This window comes from Perca fluviatilis, chromosome 9 (genome assembly GCF_010015445.1).
Source record: "Perca fluviatilis chromosome 9, GENO_Pfluv_1.0, whole genome shotgun sequence".
In the NCBI taxonomy this organism is placed as follows: Eukaryota; Metazoa; Chordata; class Actinopteri; order Perciformes; family Percidae; genus Perca; species Perca fluviatilis.
The window spans coordinates 5,171,818-5,190,436 of NC_053120.1; the positions used below are offsets into that span (position 1 = coordinate 5,171,818).

Genomic DNA, 18,619 nt, shown 5'->3' on the forward strand with positions numbered 1-18,619 from the left:
GGAAGTAAGGTGAGGAAGTATAACGAAAACACATAACAAAGGCAGGACTTTCACCCAGGAGACCGGGGTCCCGTTTAAATAAGAAATAAACGGTGCGTTTTTAAGTCGTTTTTGTGTTTTAGTCGTAACATAACCAACTTGCGACCGCCATAGGCGCCGATTCATGTTTTCCTCCGTGGGTGCTCACGGGCACACGCCCTTTAAAAAAAAAAAAAAGTTGTCAAAATATGTTTGCATTTCAGAAACCTTGTACACACACGCCTGTTAAAGGACAATTCCGGCGCACCTAGGGGTTAATAACAGATGTGTACCCACTCTGTCGTTCTCTGGTACATGATTTCATGCTAATCGAATGTGTTTGTAGCTTGAAACAAGCTAGCGAGGACTGCTGATTAGCTTTCAACGATAGTATTCGGGGAAATAAAGACAGTCGTGTTCTCGTATACAGGCTTCGGTTAACATGTAGGGACCCTCATTAAGCTACCGTGGAAGTGTGGTGATATTTTGAGCCTTTTTAGTGGTATAAAACAGCAATTTGTTTTTATTTCCCCTGTGCCCCGAATACTAGCGTTGTAAGCTAATCAGCGGCCCGCGCTAGCTTGTTTCAAGCTACAAACCCATTCAATTAGCATGAAAACATGTCCCAGAGAACGACAGAGTGGGTACACATCTGTTATTAACCCCTAGGTTAGTTTTGCGCCGTAATTGTCCTTTAACTCGACAATAAAGCCGTAAAGTAGGCTATCTTTCAAATCAGGACAGCGCCACTTCTCACAAATACAGATAGGACTGGAGATGAGAAGTTTAACTGACACGTAGCCGCGATCAGCTTCGTGGGAAATTAAGAATCAGTGCTTCTGACAGGGCACTGGTGGTGGATGTCGTCGATGCACTTGCCTCATTAGGTTTTGCTTTTTTAATAACAAATCTGTCCATTTTTAGGCTCACTCTGATTACCTAATGCACATGCACGCACTGTAAAGTGGTGGGATGGAGGGGGGGGGTCACTGAAGAGGCATTTTCATCCAAGAGACCCTGTGATTGGTGGATAGGATATGGAGCAGGGGACTGACAGCGACATAACCAATCACACTATGACAGATGCTCCACTCAGCACCAACTGCAGTGTTTAATTTTAAATGAAGGTAGCCTACTGGCAGTCTGGCACACGTAGGGTGCTCAGTATTTTCCGTGGGTGCTCGAGCTCCGGAGCACCCAGGGTATCGCCGCCTATGGTGACCGCTCACAATGTTAAACGGCGAGTTTGAAAACTTCGTCTGGTTTAGAGCAGTGGTGGCCTAAAGGTTAGAGAAGCAAGCTTGTGACCAGGAGGTTGTCGGTTCAATCCCCAGACCGACAGGATAAAAATCTGGGTGGGGAAAGTGAAAGAACAGCGCTTTGTCCCTCCCTCATCACCACCACTGAGGTGCCCTTGAGCAAGGCCCTTAACCCCAACCGCTCCAGTGGAGCTGCTCAGTGGCAGCAGATCAGACTGTGGTTGTACTGGGCAGCTTCCAGGTATGAATGTGGAACTGTGTGAGTTGCAAATGAGAAGTTGTTCTCAATCGACTTACCTGGATAAATAAAAGTTGAATAAATAAATAAAAAGATGAGGACGGAAAACGCTCCTGTGGGTCGTGTTGAAGGGGAGGAACACACAAGCGTTATCATCGGCGTCTGCTTTGACTTGTTGGTTTCAGCCCGTGTTCTTTATAAGAGTCATCGAACAACAAAAATAACAGTTTCTCTCAAACACCTTTCACTGAGACTCATCTGTGAATGTTGCAAACACAGCTCAGTCTGTTTTTAAGGCGACAGCTGAGAGGACAGCTTGTGGCCATCTCTTCTGGATGAGTGATGAATGTTCTGGCTGTTCAGTCATTTAAATCTGTTTCACAACACGAGTCATACCTGAGTGAGATGGGACGAGTCAGATGCCTAAAGGGTAGAAAACATAACACTGACTGTATAAAAGCACACCGGTGTTTTAATAAGTGAGCTGAAAGATGCCAAAAATAAGCCTGTGTTTGGTCCTTTAAGCTGCATGGCTGTTAGAGAGGGTGAGGGCTGGGTCAAACCACAATAAACATTTAGTTTCCCCTCAGAGAGAAAGGGAGAGAGAGAGGGAGAGCGAGAGGTGGGGAGAGAGAGAGAGGGAGGGGGAGAGAGAGAGAGAGGGACAGAGAGAGGGACAGAGGGAGGGACAGAGAGAGAGAGGGACAGAGAGAGGGAGGGAGAGAGGGACAGAGAGAGGGACAGAGGGAGGGACAGAGAGAGAGAGAGAGAGAGAGAGAGGGAGGGAGAGAGAAGGAGGGAGAGAGAGACAGAGAGAGAGAGAAAGGCCTGCAGTAATCTAACATCATGTTGTTGCAGCACAGATGGCCGACCAGATGTGATACAGAGAATTATCCAGTAGGTTTCTGCGACAGCCATCTCATTTATACTCTCTCTCTGATTCTGAGTGTACAGTGTGTGTGTGTGTGTACGTGTGTGTGTACATGTGCATTAATCCATGCATTAACTTAATTCACACTAAGACTATGTGACATATTGTATATGTTGTGATGTGCACACAATCAAGTGGCGATAATCCACGACAAGCTGTTCCGATACAGAAAAATAACAACAAAATGACTCCGTTAATTAGTTTTAATATCGTTTAAACACCAAATTCGCTTTGAAAGAAGTAGGATACAGCGTAGATTATGTGTTTCTTTTATTGAACATAAGGCAACATTTTGTTCTACAACAACTCTTGTAACAACAAGCAAGATTAACATCTTTACGTTGAGGAACTCAATGGATTTAGGAAAAGATGGGAGTGTCTTGAAGCCCGAGACGTATTCGTGGTCTTTTCCTTAACCAGTGTTTTAGTAAGTCAGCGCAGGATTTAGGATTTGAACTAGGGCTGCAACTAACAATTATTTTTCATTGTCGATTAATCTCGATTATTTTCTGTATTAATTTGATTTATAAAACATCAGAAAATGGGGAAAGACGTGGATCAGTGTTTCCCAAAAAGCCCAAGATGTCCTCAAATGTCTTGTTTTGTCCCCAACTCAAAGATATTCAGTTTCCTGTCCCAGAGGAGAGAAGAAACAATATTCACATTTAACAAGGCAAATGGTATTAGACACTGAGAGGCCATCTTTAGTTGGAAGAAAGGAAATAAGGCATAAAAAGACACAACATCCATTTCCTAAACAAGGAGATGAAATATATATAATATATATATATAAACTCTTTATATAGTGACAATATTATTATATATACTAGGACTCAGCCAACATGGGGCACACGCTCTTACTGGGTGAGCTACAGGCCGCCCCGCTACCGCACTTTTAATATCGTGGTCATTTTGGGTCTCAGTTTGTCAATCTATTGCCGAGCTACCGGAAACCTGCCCGCGAGCTAACGGTAGCTTGCGGGCTACTTGTGGGAGACCCCTCATCTAGATCATCTCGGTAGAGAGCTCTTTTTCCTCTTATGCCAGGCTTTCTTAAGATAATGTATATGTTTCCCATGTGAACAGCCTTCTCAGCCTTTGAGCACCTTTCACAAAGTTCTTCACAACGAAATCAAATCTAATTTAATCTAATAGCCTACAGTCACGTGAATAATGCAAAGATAAAACACCAGCTAACGAATATCCAAGGAGAACAGATAAAAACACCAGATAAAAGGAACACACGAAAAACTGACAGAAATTCAGCGGGCCAATGCTTCATCACTTCATGTGATAAAGCGGTTTAGGGAAGGATTAGCCAATGGTTTCCTTGACTGTGGTATAATTAAAGCGACATTATGTGGATGAATGTATGTCTACATACACAGCGCGATTGTGATCGCACTGATGGCGTAATGCTGCCGAGGCTTTTGCTGCCTGCGTTGCTCAGGGCGTGTTGACACGGGCTCTAATCAGGTTAAGTTATTAAGACCTACAGTGGGAAGGGAAATGGGTCATGAGCAGCTAAACGCAAAGGGAGGGAGAGAGAGAGAGAGAGAGGGAGGGAAAACATGAGGGAAAGACGTAGCTCAGAGGAGAGCATCACTTTGCTTCAGTGTATCAGGAGCAGCACATGATGCTAAACATCCAGCTCTGATCTGTATTATGTACGATTTACTGATCAGGAACCGGGATTCTTTAATGTATTTTTGTAGGCGGATACATTATGCAGCCTTGACTTGAACTGATCTGCTATTCCTCGAGTATCACTTCTTGGATTTTCTGCCAAAGCGTAAACTGGACATAAAGTTTTCTTCTGGTGAGAAGCTTCTCCTTCCTCCAACGTGGGACATCTTTTTTTTTTTTTTTTTTTTTTACATTTTTATCCTGAAAATAAGAGCATCACTTATTTAAGTGTCGGCTCTGGCAGCGGAGAGGCAGCTTAAGCGTTTCTGCTGGTGGACAGAAGAAAAAAAAAAAAAAAAAAAAAAACGAAAGTGCTGCTTGGTGGATGAGCGTTCATTCAGCTTCTGTTGTTTCTCTCTTTCTCCGACGGCCACTGCAGCGTGAACTCACGAGCCCCCAGGATCGGGACATCCGGACGTTTCTTACGCACGTCCCTCTCCCTTTTCTTGTTGCTCCTTCGTCACTACATCTCCACCCCCCTCCCCCTCAGGGCTGCTGATGCTGATGCTGCTGCAGTGTTTGCTGGTGGGATAGGTTGTGTCCAGAGTTATAATAAGCTTTCCTTTGAGGGCACTATTCAAGACGTCAATGCAAAAGAAATATATATATATATATATTTGGAGGCAGATACGGGCAAAAGAGGAAAAGCTTAATTTAGCAGAGATGTTAACCAGATAGAGAAAGAAAAGGACACGCAAAGTGCACGTGCAACTCTCCTCAGGAGATTATAATATCTTTTTTTTCTAGTTAGTTAGTTCTGTCATCAAACCATCTGGCTGTTGGATCTACATTTCGACATTTGGACGTCTTCCGGTTGTTGCAGCCAATGTCTTTACATCTTCACTGTTTGGCATCAATATGTGATAGTCCGGCTTCCCGTCTGCGCGTCTCCACGTTCTCGTCTTTGTATCTTTAGGGTCTCATTTGGGATCTGTTTGGGTTACCACCTGTGGTCCCGGCCCATACACTCCCAGGATCTGCGTGGGAAGGAAGTCGACGGGAGTAGGCTAAATCTCCGCGGGAAAACCCAAAACGTAATCCGAGGATTGGCTCTGCTTTTCACCTAATCGCTCACATGACCCGTCTCCCTCCCTCCCTCCATTCCTTTATCCCTCGCTCACGCCCTGCCTGTCCACTGTGGCCTACCTGCTGCCACACACACACACAAACACACACACAGTCCTGGGGGGGTCAGGATCTCAGCCAATGAGCCGCGCTCGGTCGCCTCTGGAGACACGGCTGGGAGGACAAACGGCAACGGAGAACATTTGAAACGACCCAGGAGTCTGAGAGAGAGAGAGAGAGAGAGAGAGAGAGGAGAGAGAAACAGGGGAAGGGATGGTCAGTCAGTAGCCCAGGCAGAGGGCCGTCCACTCGGCCAGGGCAAGCAGGGGGCTCATGGCTCCTTTGTGGAAGGTGATGCTGTCGAAAAGCAGCCCACTGTACAGAGACTCGCTGTTCTCCTTCTCTCTGTGGGAGTGGAAGGCTCAGGAGAGAGAGCTGCTGCTGCTGAAGAGACTCACCGACAGGGAGAGGAGGGCGCTGCTCGCACAACTCCAAAAGTAAGACACGAAAACACAGGCGGCGACCATGAGAACTTAGAGGGTTTTAAAAAAGACATTATGACGTTACTGCGTGGTCATGTGATATGTGTTGTCAGATGTGTTTAAAAAAAAAAAAAGAAGTCAGTTGGTTCGGCTGCTGGAGCAGAAACTCTTGTTTGGAGCGAAGATGGTTTTTGGTCAGTGTAACGCTTATCAGTTCAATTTTCTAAGCACAAACGGTCATTTGGAAAAACAGAAAAATGGGTTCCGGTATCCAATTTTTCATTTTTTTCCCGCATTGACAAATAAAAAAATTGGATCTTTAACCTGTTTTTCCAATTTTCTGTTTTTATTCAGAGGATCAGAAATTGAGAAAATTACAAAATTGCGTCTGGGCTCCAATTATTCAATACTTCAATTATTCCGCCTAGCTACACCCCCCCACACACACACAAAAACACAACAGTTGCAAAGCACCTCTGACCCCAAAGTCTTTCAGTTTTTCATTTTGGTCCATATGCAGTTAATGACCTGCATATTAAGAAGTAGAGGAAGAGAATACCATGGCAGTATTGAATAATTGGAGCTCAGACGCAATTTTGTAATTTTCTCAATTTCTGATCCTCTGAATAAAAAACTGAAAATTGGTAAAACAGGTTAAAGATCCAATTTTTTTATTTGTCAAGGTGGGAAAAAAATGAAAAATTGGATATTTGAACCCATTTTTCTGTTTTTCCAAATGTCCGTTTGTGCTTAGAAAGTTGAACTGATAAGCGTTACACTGACCGTTTTTGTCTTAAAACACTGCTTAAAAATAAAAAAAACCGTAATAGTGTAGATGTAGCCTAATATAGACCGAACGTGACAGAAAGTGTTGCTGTGTCTTTTTAATTTTTTTTAACTTTTAACTAACTGGTTGCCCCTTTTTGAACAAGAAAATACAAACAATAAGAAGGGACATTTGGAAAGACAGATGGAAAAGTACTGTGTGTGTGTGTGTGTGTGTGTGTGTGTGTGTGTGTGTGTGTGTGTGTGTGTGTGTGTGTGTGTGTGTGTGTGTGTGTGTGTGTGTGTGTGTACATAATTGATTTAGATGAACGACCTTCACCACAGCAACTGTGTCCACACACGTCACTGTTAATTAGATCGGCTGTAGGGGACACTCGGCCTCTGGATATCTGCATTTCCACTTTTTCCATTCAGTCATATCACGTCAGTGTAAACATGTTATTCTTGGGAAAGTGTCAGTCCGTGCGATGCGATTTTTGGGAAAGTGTGAGTGTCTGTGCGATGTGATGCAGTGTCATGTATGTGTACGTCACTAAGAGGCTTCCCTAAAGCAATGCAGTGCAGTCAGCTAAGCCTCGATGGGAGAGTCCGATCAGCAGGAAGGTGGCTCACACACTGGGTACATCCTCACCCATTAATGCTCTCTGCATCACAGGGCAGCTAATGAAGCCGTCACATGTGCTGTCGGTGCAGTAAACGTTTATTAGTTTCAGTTTTTAGAGATTTTCATTAAAAAAATACTTGGATTTTGGTAAACAGTTAAATCATTTCTAGTCTTGCATTGCCAGCTGTATCTCCACAGCACACCACAGATGCATTCTGGGATGGGCGGAAAAAAAAAACGCTCTGGGTTGTTGGCATTTCTTTAAACCAATCACAATCGTCTTGGGCGGCGCTAAGCTCCGGACGCAGCAAGGAACTTGATTTGGTGGAACATTTGCACCCCACAAAAGAAAAACACCACATCCAATATTAAATGAAGTTAACTGTTTACACAATACAGTTACGTGAGCTATTTAAATTAGCTGATCCATGGTTAAACCTCATTGGCTCTTACCAGTGTATCTCTGTGTGTACTTCTTCCACAGCAATCCCACCAATCGGTCCCAAAACGTCCCAGTTAGAGAGGAAATGACCTAAACATATTCTTTGTACATCTTTACAATCATTCCCTGAAAGAACCAAGCAGGCCTGCCTTGTTACACCATCTAAATTCTTTTTCAAAACCTGACATTTTTAGCATGTAGCTTGTTAGCTCCAATTTTTTTGTTGTTTCCTGAAGCGAACAGAGTTTGAGAACGGCAACACACAGAGAGCGGAAGGTGAGGGATGTTCAGGCCTTGATCAAGACTACACCTGGATTTGCATTCCCAGTGCAGTAAAGGTTAATTTATTTCAGTTTAGGCCAACACACACACGCACACACACACACACACACACACACACACACACCAGCGCCGCACTGACACACAACGGAAATAATCATTGGTTGTTGACATCGGGCTGATGTATAAAAACAAGGCCTAACATTAGTCGATACCGATGTGATTGCCGATAAAAATCGGTCATCCCTTTAAATAATAATATTAATAATTATTATTTTTATTAATCCCGCAAGGGAAATTTTTTGTTATTGTATAGTTGTTATTGTAATACACATTACACACAGGCCTGAATTGCCCACACATGCTCAGTACCTAGACATGCACTAATGGAGAGATGTCAGAGGCTGCCCATGGAAAGGCGCCCCGGGCAGTTGGGGGTTCGTGCCTTGCTCAAGAGCACCTTGGCAGTGCCCAGGAGGTGAACTGGCACCTCTCCAGCTACCAGTCCACCACCACCATACTTTGGTCCATATGGGGACTTGAACCAGCAACCTTCCGGTTCCCAAATGAAATAGATTGACTTGATTGATAACTAAAACTCATTAATATTTACTCTGTGTGTTTGTGTTCAGGCTCAGTAAGGAGCTGCAGCAGAAGGACAAGATCATCGAATCTCTCCGCTCCAAACTAAACCAGCAGCACCACCACCATCATCCTAATCACCACCGCTCTGACACGCCCTGCAGCAGCCACGCCCTCTCCGACACCACCGACCAATCGGATCGCATCTCCTATGTGTCTGACGAGCACGGATCCACCAACGGGGAGCTAGACCTATGCTCCGACGTGGACGCTGCCAGCGAGCTCGGCCAGAAGGACGCGCGCTCTTCTACCAGAGTCAGCACAGGTGAGAACCAGACACACATCGTCCAGCTTCAGGTGTGTTTGTACACTGCTGCATAGAATGATAAACTGTAAAAAATAATGGACATAGCTTCTGGGAAGCTCCTTAAAGCTGCATTCTCTGTAACTTCCAGCAGGGGGCGACTCCACTGGCTCCTAAAAGAAGTCTGTGGCTGTGTCTCAAACCGCCTACTTGCACACTTCAAACACTTAGTTTTAAGTACATAGTGTAGATAACGCAAAAAGTCAGTGCACTGAAAGTACCCGGATGACCCCCTAAAAACGGTTAAAAAGTTCAGTGTGGAACGATGGACACTACGCGCACTAAATGGGCGCCATCTGTCGGTACACGATCAGTTCCGCCTGCACGATCCGTTGTGCACATGCGCAAGATAATACTGTTTTACCGAGGATACGACCTGCACGATCTGTTCCACGCTAGCCTATGGCTAGCCTCCACCGGGAAGCTAACGTTAGTTTAGCTAACAGCTAATTTGGCTAACCGCTAGCTGACAGCTAGATTCAGTCTAAAATAACGTTAAGTCAACCTTAATGGGGAGAAGCAGGCTACAGCTAAATTAAGACTTTTCAAACGAACAGATCGTGCAGTCGTAAATCCTCGTACAACAGCGCATGCGCGAACATTTTGCGCATGTGCAGAACGGATCGCGCATGTGCAGAACGGATCGCGCATGTGCAGAACGGATTGCGCATGTGCAGAACGGATCGTGCGGGCAGAACAGATCGTGTACCGACACCATCTTGACTACGCAGCGGAAAGGGGAGGGACCAGGGACGTCGACCGGCAGCTGATTGGACGAACGCGTGACGTGGGTCTGGCTTCTCCCGGATTTCACAAGTGGGCACTACGGCAGGAAGTGGTCAGTGCACTTTAGCGGTGTACTGACAGAAGTGTGCTGTTTGAGACACAGCCTGTGTCTATAGAAGTCTATGAGAAAATTAGCCTACTTTTCACTTGATTTATTACCTCAGTAAACATTTTCATAATTAGTTTATGGTCTCAATCGCTAGTTTCAAGTTTTCTTCAACACAGCATGATGTTCATTTAGTTAGTTATGTTCATTTAGTTAGTTATGGTCCCATTTATTTTTAAACAGACGATAAAGCAGGGGATGCTTTAGGATCTGTCAGTCAGGACAGAGGCTTAGCAATGCTACCCATGCTAACACTGTGGACATTAAAATAGACCTCAACCTGTTTTTGGGTGCTGTCCGTGTTTTCGTCTTAAACTTTGACCCTCTCACTGTGTTTTCACTTCATCAAAGTTAACTGGAACATTTTGTCGCCTAAAAATGTCTAGTTCTGCCAACCAACCAAGCTAGCTAGCTAGCTACCGCTAGCGTTAGCTGGCAACTTAAGGGAAAGTTTGCTGATGTTCTGTTCTGCCGTACATGTAGATGAACTGTAACAGTACACGGAGGTCTGCGTTTACCTGCCGGTAAATCTCCGCTGGATGACTCGCTTCAGAAGGATTGAAAATCTGCAACTTTCACTCTTTAGCGTTTAGCTTAGCGTAGCGCCATTGCAGCCATAAACAACCCTGGCTTGGTCCAAAAAAAACAAGATGGTGTAGGGCTGGGCGATACGTAAAAAATCAGATATCACGATATTCTGGACCAAACGCATCGATATCGATATTGCGACGATATTGTACAGTTGTTGCTTTCACAAAATATTTTTTTTACAGCGTGATTTTAGATAGATCATCAATAATGTGGTAAACCGTTTCAAGGGAAAATTTTAGAAAAAAATAAATAAATCTGCAATTCTTCAAAGGATTCTCCCTCAAAATGTTTCACAACAGATTTTCTGAGAAAATTGAATTAGTGTGTGCATAATGAGCATAATGGCGGCTCGTTCAGAATACGATCTCGTATTTTACGAAAATAGTTCACCGAAACGTGTTTCTGAAAACATTTTAAGGAGAAATAGGCCGTGCAGTTCCTGAATCTGTCTTTATTTCAGATCAACAAAGGTCAGTTTAACAGATTTTTGTCAGATTTTCCGCTTGTCATTTCCAGTAAGTGTTTTAACATAAGTGGTCCGTTTGGGACAACACTAACCATCCAAAGTGGGCACTACGGCAGGAAGTGGTCAGTGCACTTTAGCGGTGTACTGACAGAAGTGTGCTGTTTGAGACACAGCCTGTGTCTATAGAAGTCTATGAGAAAATTAGCCTACTTTTCACTTGATTTATTACCTCAGTAAACATTTTCATAATTAGTTTATGGTCTCAATCGCTAGTTTCAAGTTTTCTTCAACAATGGCACGCTGGCAATATGTGTGCAAGAGAGTTATTGATGTGTTGAAATCATGGTTGAAATGCTGAAGCACTCTCTCATCCGCATGCCTAAATATGGATGCATTATAAGACCAAAACAAATACATGTAGTTACTTAATATGCACGTGAATGACGCAATCGTTATGTTCGTGTTCTTCGTTCTTGATAATGATGCTGGTTGTGTTATTATTAGTTTGCAACAGCATCATTTCATTGAAAATGAGGAATACAGGACCTGCTTATCAGTCGATTCATTATTAAAGCTGGGCTTTTCCACAACGTTTCGCTTCAGGCTCTTTGACAGTGATATTTTTGTCAGCCCATTTTACACCAATCAGGACGCTGCATACTAAAACCATGTTTCCATAATCATATTAATAATATGCAATAATAATAATTGCAAGGTCCTGATTATGAGAAATAAATGTTATCAAATGTTGCTATGGAATAAAATTACAGATTCCCTGGATATTACATTTTGATGTGATGTCATAATTAAACTTAATGTTGACATGGCACACTAATAAACAATACATTTTGAAAAGGGCACTTCATATCAAAAAGGTTGCCGACCCCTGACATATATCATAAAAGATCAATACTTGGCTTCTGTGTATCGATACAGTATTGCCACGGAAAATATTGCGATACTATGCTGTATCGATTTTTTCCCCCCACCCCTACTCACGATATGATCCATTGAAAGACGATAAATTATCTCATTGAATTATTGCCCAGTCCTAAGATGGTGACAAACTCCAAGCTTCATAACGACCAATGGGTGACGTCACGTCTGCTACGTCCACTATTTTTACAGTCTACGCATAGAACATGTGGAGGGAGAAGTAACCAATACAATCATGTCCTCTCTGTTCATTACACATAACCGAAATCACTCGAGGTGGAACACACAGACGCGTACGCCTGTTTTCTCTTCCATCCATCATGTCCTCTGGTGACAGCCGACTCTTTTCATTTCCAGGCAGCCACTCTCACAGTGTGAACACCATGTCACGTCATCCGTCTGTCCCTCCATCCATCTCCTCGTCCATCCACACAGCCCAGTCCTGTCTCAGCTGTCCCAGCATGCATTGCCCCAGCTCGCAACACAAGCCCGCAGCAGAGATGCCGAGTCAGACAGGTAGGAATGGGCTCCTGAGTGTGGCCCAGGCTGTAACTTAAGCCCTATATACGCAGGACTAGTATTACCTGGGGGACCTGTAGTAATCTGTAATCATTGTGGAGGTCGTCTGTCATTTTAATCTCGTGCAAATCTGCCATGTCTGTAATTTGTCGAGTAAAAGTTGCGCCAAACACAGAGTTAATGTGATATTATAGTCCCGTGCGAGTCGTCATCTATGTGATTTGGGGTTGGAGACTGTCCTCCCCTGACAAATGCCCACATAAGTCGTTTGTTCAAGCAGAAAATACAACCTATATTTACGTTTCTAGTGGCGGCGCCCTCTAGTGTTTGGTATGGCGGGAGCAAAGCGGGAGGTAAGGTGAGGAAGTATAAGAGCGCCAAATGTCCTGGTAGCAAATTTACGAATCCTACTATGGCCACGCCAAGACCCGCCCTTCACACACTACGTACTATTGGCCAGGCGTCCATTGTTACACAAGGTAACGTAACCCGATTCGTACAGGTCCTATCCCCTGACCAATCGGCTACCCTAACCTTAACCACTCGACGTCAATGCTTAACCCCAACCAATCGGCTACCCTAACCCCAACCAATCGAGCTGCTATTGAAGGGCGGGTCTTGGCATGGCACTGGCCATAGTAGGAATCGTAGGGTCAATGGGTCAAACAAACACAGGACTTTCACCCAGGAGACCGGGTTTTCATGTCCCGTTTGAAAATAAAAGTAAACAGTGATAAGCACAAACTCACCGTCTGTTGGAACAAACGGCGCTACGTCCCGTTTTTCGTCACCGGAAATGAAGTAGCATCTCATTTTAACCCAAACCGCAATCTTTTTCTAAACTTAACTTATAAGCGTTGGCGCCTCAACGTAACCAAGTAGTTTTTGTTCCTAAACTCTTAACTGTGACCGTTTCACAACGTTGATAACATGTATAAAACCGTGGCCATCACATTCTCTGGTTTATATATAAGGTCGTATTTCCTGCCACCGCTAGGGGCGCTAATTTAACCAACGCTTCTGTGTGTGGTATTAGAGGGTAGGCTTGAACGATCCATAGCATCGTATGGTTTAGTAGACTTGTTGTATTGCCTGCGTTGGCAAATATAAATGCAAGTTTTGACAAAGCCTTGACATCATATGCACAGAATAATGTCAGTAAATTCCATTAAAAATACAGACTTTGCTTATCCTGTGGGAACGCACCGCTCGAAACACAGCCGTGGGGGGGGTGGGGGGTGATTACCACATCAGTTCCCATGGTAATATAGTCCCCTGCGAATCGGGCTTTAGTTATTTGTGTTGCATTATTACACCTTCACCACACACATCTGCGCTGCTGCTGCTGTGTTTCTCTTTTTCTCTCTTTCATTCTTGTGCTTTTGGATTCTCTTCCTCTCCTCGCAGCCTCAGTCTTCCCCTCTACTCTCTTCCACCCTCCCCTCTCCTCCCCCTCCTCCGCCTCCCCCCGCCAGAGGGCACCTCTGCCCTTCCATCCTCACCCCCCAACCCTGCAAACCCGTTACCCAGGCAGCGGGGGAGTGGGGTTCTCCCTGGCCGAGGTGCATCAGGAGCTGCAGATGTTACAAAGGCAGCTGGGAGACAACGAGAGTGCGTCAGTCCGGCTGCATACGCATGAGTGTGTGTATGGAAGTGTGTGTGTGTGTGTAAACTAATCGTGTGTTTGAAGTTCAATAACGCTCTGCAGCATGCAAGCACAATGTCAAGCCATAATGTAGACATTTATTCTGCACTCCCACACTAGAGTAGATGATGAGGATTTTCCAGCCAACATCCGAAATCGAGTGTCTTACAAGCCCTGCCTCGTTTTGGTCTTAGTCGACTTTCTTTAGTCTTTTCTTTTTAATCCTATTTCATGCCAAATGTCTCATATCGAAGAAACTTATCAGCACATCTGTGACAAAAACAAGATTTAAAAGCGGTACTTTTGCATGATTGTTTGTGGAAAAACTAGTTTTTTACAGATCTGTCGACAAAATCATGTGTGTTCGTTGACTCAGAATTTCTTTAGTCGAAGACCGCTCTACTGTCTTCCCCAGCTACTCCACTTTAAAAGTTTAAACTTCCAGAGTCATGAGACATATCTTTCTTCGTAGATTTAGGACATTCACAGTAGGTTAGACAATAGACTCGAAGAAAAGCATAACTAAATGACAGAATAAAGGTGAAATCTGACAGGACAGAGAATCCTGTGAAGCTTCCTTGTGCATATTGTCTTCCAATTGAAGCAGACAGTATTTAACAATTTAAAAAAAATACCCTAATTTCCGCACCCTTGAGTTGGCATGGCATCAGCGCTTGGACCCATCATGAGAGCTGTTCAGAGTAGCGTCTTGGTTTCGACGTGAGGTGTCACGCTTCAACAGCTTCCAGACATGTTTTGATTTGATTTGATGGATTGATTCTTTATTTCCGTGTCTTGCGCACAAAGTGCCCAACCCACATAAGTTTGTAAGACCCCGAAATTTCAGTTGCAAAGTTCAGACCATTACATTTTACAGCTTAAGTACTCTGTCTTCTCCGCCTATCTTGGCGAATAAAGTCTGCCACAATATCATAAATAGAGGTGGTACATCCTGTATGTCCTCGTAAACAGGGCAATTAAACAAAAAACAATTAACCTTGTTCTTAATTTCAGCTAAATCACATAATAAACAAAGTCTGTCCTCTGCTGCAGTGGCATTGAAAAAGGGATTTTTGTCTATTGTTTAAATTATACTTCACATAAAGTTCTCCATGTATGTAGATTAATTGTAGCCCAAGTCAAGCACATGTAATCCAAGCATCACCGAGATGAGTGTGAGACGGTGCAGGCTGCGTGATGCTACCACTGGAGGGCACCGGAGTTTAAAGTTCTCCAGAAAGGAAGGCAGATTGATCCTCTGTGTAAGAGGGGTTGATTTATGACCTTTCCTCTAATAGGAAGTAGAGCAACAACTCAGCGTTGTTATCCGTGATGCTGCTCAGTAGAAATATGTTTGAACATCGAAGGATTAGCCGTGGATAGGATATACTTTATTAATCCCACACTGGGGAAATTCCTGTGCTACAGCAGCTCAAAAGAAAAAGATTTACACACATCAGAATAACACAAATACACATTAAAGGTCCCATGACATGAAAATTTCACTTTATGAGGTTTTTTAACATTAATATGAGTTCCCCCAGCCTGCCTATGGTCCCCCAGTGGCTAGAAATGGTGATAGGTGTAAACCGAGCCCTGGGTATCCTGCTCTGCCTTTGAGTATTAGGGGACCACTAAGGTCTATATAAAAGAGACTTCAGATACAGTATTAGGGGACCACTAAGGTCTATATAAAAGAGACTTCAGATACAGTATTAGGGGACCACTAAGGTCTATATAAAAGAGACTTCAGATACAGTATTAGGGGACCACTAAGGTCTATATAAAAGAGACTTCAGATACAGTATTAGAGGACCACTAAGGCCTATATAAAAGAGACTTCAGATACAGTATTAGGGGACCAATAAAGTCTATATAAAAGAGACTTCAGATACAGTATTAGAGGACCACTAAGGCCTATATAAAAGAGACTTCAGATACAGTATTAGGGGACCACTAAAGTCTATATAAAAGAGACTTCAGATACAGTATTAGGGGACCACTAAGGTCTATATAAAAGAGACTTCAGATACAGTATTAGGGGACCACTAAGGTCTATATAAAAGAGACTTCAGATACAGTATTAGAGGACCACTAAGGTCTATATAAAAGAGACTTCAGATACAGTATTAGGGGACCACTAAGGTCTATATAAAAGAGACTTCAGATACAGTATTAGAGGACCACTAAGGTCTATATAAAAGACTTCAGATACAGTATTAGGGGACCACTAAGGTCTATATAAAAGACTTCAGATACAGTATTAGGGGACCACTAAGGTCTATATAAAAGACTTCAGATACAGTATTAGACTTCAGATACAGTATTAGGGGACCACTAAGGTCTATATAAAAGACTTCAGATACAGTATTAGACTTCAGATACAGTATTAGGGGACCACTAAGGTCTATATAAAAGACTTCAGATACAGTATTAGACTTCAGATACAGTATTAGGGGACCACTAAGGTCTATATTAAAGAGACTTCAGATACAGTATTAGGGGACCACTAAGGTCTATATAAAGAGACTTCAGATACAGTATTAGGGGACCACTAAGGTCTATATAAAAGCACCCAAAGAGCACCATGTCATTGGACCTTTAAGTAGACATAGGAGAAAAAAATAAACATAAAGTATAAGAAATAGAAAAAATTAAATTAATTAGTAATAATAATAGTAATAAAGCAAACCTATTTACACAATAAACACCCTTATATAAACAGAGAGTAGATAAACACAGATATACAGATGAGTAAGGTGCGGATGAATAGAAATGACATATTGCACAGTTGAAGGTTAACAGAGAGTAATGAAAAAATAAATATGTATAGTGCAGAATATTGTCCAGTGATGGCTCATATTGCAGAAGCAGCTAGCAGTGCTGCATTATGATGTTGCATTAAAGAGTCTGACTGCTGCTGGAATGAAGGACCTGCGGTAGTGCTCCTTCTTGCACTGAGGGTGCAGCAGTGTGCTGCTGAAGGAGCTGCTCAGGGAACTCCCAGTCTCAGCTGTCTACGCATCAGTGTGAGGATTGTTGATGTAAATGATGCTGCACGCAGATACACCGGGCTTTCTTCTCTTCTCCTCTTCTCTTTCTCATTAAATAACTGCTCCTCATTTGATGCTTAATGAAGCCGGAGCACTCCGCCTGAGAAGGATTTACTGTGATCTCTAAACACTAATGAGGGATGGAGCTTTGAGAAACTGCAAACCAGACTGAATCTCAACCGCCTGACTAACTCGTTCACTGCGTCAAAAGAAGTCTTTTAATCTCTCTTTCAGTCTTTAACTCTTTCCATTTCCTTTGTGTCTCGCTAACACTCTCTTTTTTAACCCTTGTGTTGTCCTCGGGTCAAATTTGACCCGTTTTCAAAGTTTTTAATATCAGAAATGTGTCTTTGAACCAAATTGCCCAAAAATAACATGGATGTACATTGTATGGAACCCATTCAACATTTAAACACAAATAATGATTATTTTTGGGTGTTTTATTCAATTGTTTAGCATTTAAAACCGTATCCTGAATAAACTTTGACAGTCTGTGATCCATCACAACATCCTCTGATCTTAAAGGTGCTGTAGGTAGGATTGTGAAGATCCAGGACAGCCAAACAATTTGAACATCGACAACTTCTCAGTCCCTCCCCCCTTTCTGCTAAAGCCCAAAACTGTCTCCTAAGCCCCTCCCCCCACAAGGGAGAATGAATGCATGTGCATGAGCACCCTGATTGGTGCATCTAAACAGGGAGTGGTGGACTTTTTCAAATCCCACTACAGGCTGTAGGTGGAGCCAGAGGAGCTGGATTTATTTTATAAATGACCTGCTTCATGTAATTCTACTGGAACATAGGGTCAGTTTCAGCAAATATGACAGAAAGTTAGTTTTATGAGTCTTACCTACTGCACCTTTAACTAATAGTAAAAATAATGTATAATTTTTTTAACTCATAAATTTGGTATAATGTCATGTAAGTTAGGTTTATTGACCATAAATTTAAAAAAGTGTTGAAAAAAGTGACTTTTTTTTTTTTTAAGCACCAAAAGCATTAAAAAAATGACAAAAATGTCAGAAAAAGCGCCAAAAAAAGTTCATTTACAATTTTGACCCGCTACGAACACAAGTTCATGGTCAACGGGAAGACAACACAAGGGTTAAGTGTCTTTCGGACTTTGCAGTGCAGTGTTCCTTTCATTTATTAACTGATATTTAATTGTATTTACATGTACTGACTTTATGTAAATGGATCTTCGTCTCCAGGGTTTTCCACTCCCCAGTCCAAACCTCCCCAGGGTTTCCCGTTCTCCCAGCAGCAGCCCGACTCCTCTGCCTTCCCGCCTCTCTCCTACCACGGATACCGGCCGTCACCTTTCAGCAGCGGCCTGGACGCCGGCTCCACGTTGAAGGCCGGGGCCAGTCTGCTGGAGAGCAGTGCATTGTGGGATATGAGCTACGGTAACCGGGCAGTGAGACTCGGAGCTGACCTGTCTTCGGGATCCTCGGGGTACCAATCAGGCACCAGCAACACAGGTACACGCTCAGTTACATCCAGCTCTGTTTCCTGCAGCGAAGACCATGAGATGCAGATGAATGCTCTAAAAACGAATAAGTGGACCTTTGAGCTTAGATTCTCTCTGTTGTTTATGTTTCAGTATGATTACTTTGACAGATTACAGTTCATTCTTAAAGTGCTCATATTATGCTTTTTGGCATTTTCCCTTTCCTTTATTGTGTCATATATCTTTTTTATTTTTATTTCTTTATTTAAAAGGGACAACGCACATTAATCAACATGAGTACAAGGTCCAACATGTAAATGTGCCAGATTTAG

General features: G+C 43.1%; 1 protein-coding gene across 10 annotated transcripts in view; it reads left to right on the plus strand.

Annotated features, from left to right (window-relative positions):
- Positions 1 to 18,619, plus strand: part of LOC120566192 (phosphodiesterase 4D interacting protein) — a 177,366-nt gene that overhangs the window by 147,308 nt on the left and 11,439 nt on the right. For 8 of the 10 annotated variants that reach the window (XM_039812496.1, XM_039812497.1, XM_039812495.1 and 5 more), the window contains 4 exons: positions 8,423 to 8,697; positions 11,979 to 12,137; positions 13,548 to 13,751; positions 18,049 to 18,318. In XM_039812496.1, coding sequence (XP_039668430.1) covers positions 8,423 to 8,697; positions 11,979 to 12,137; positions 13,548 to 13,751; positions 18,049 to 18,318 — 908 coding nt within the window. The remainder of the gene's footprint in view (positions 1 to 8,422; positions 8,698 to 11,978; positions 12,138 to 13,547; positions 13,752 to 18,048; positions 18,319 to 18,619) is intronic. The other 2 variants (XM_039812492.1, XM_039812494.1) reach the window with 2 other exon arrangements.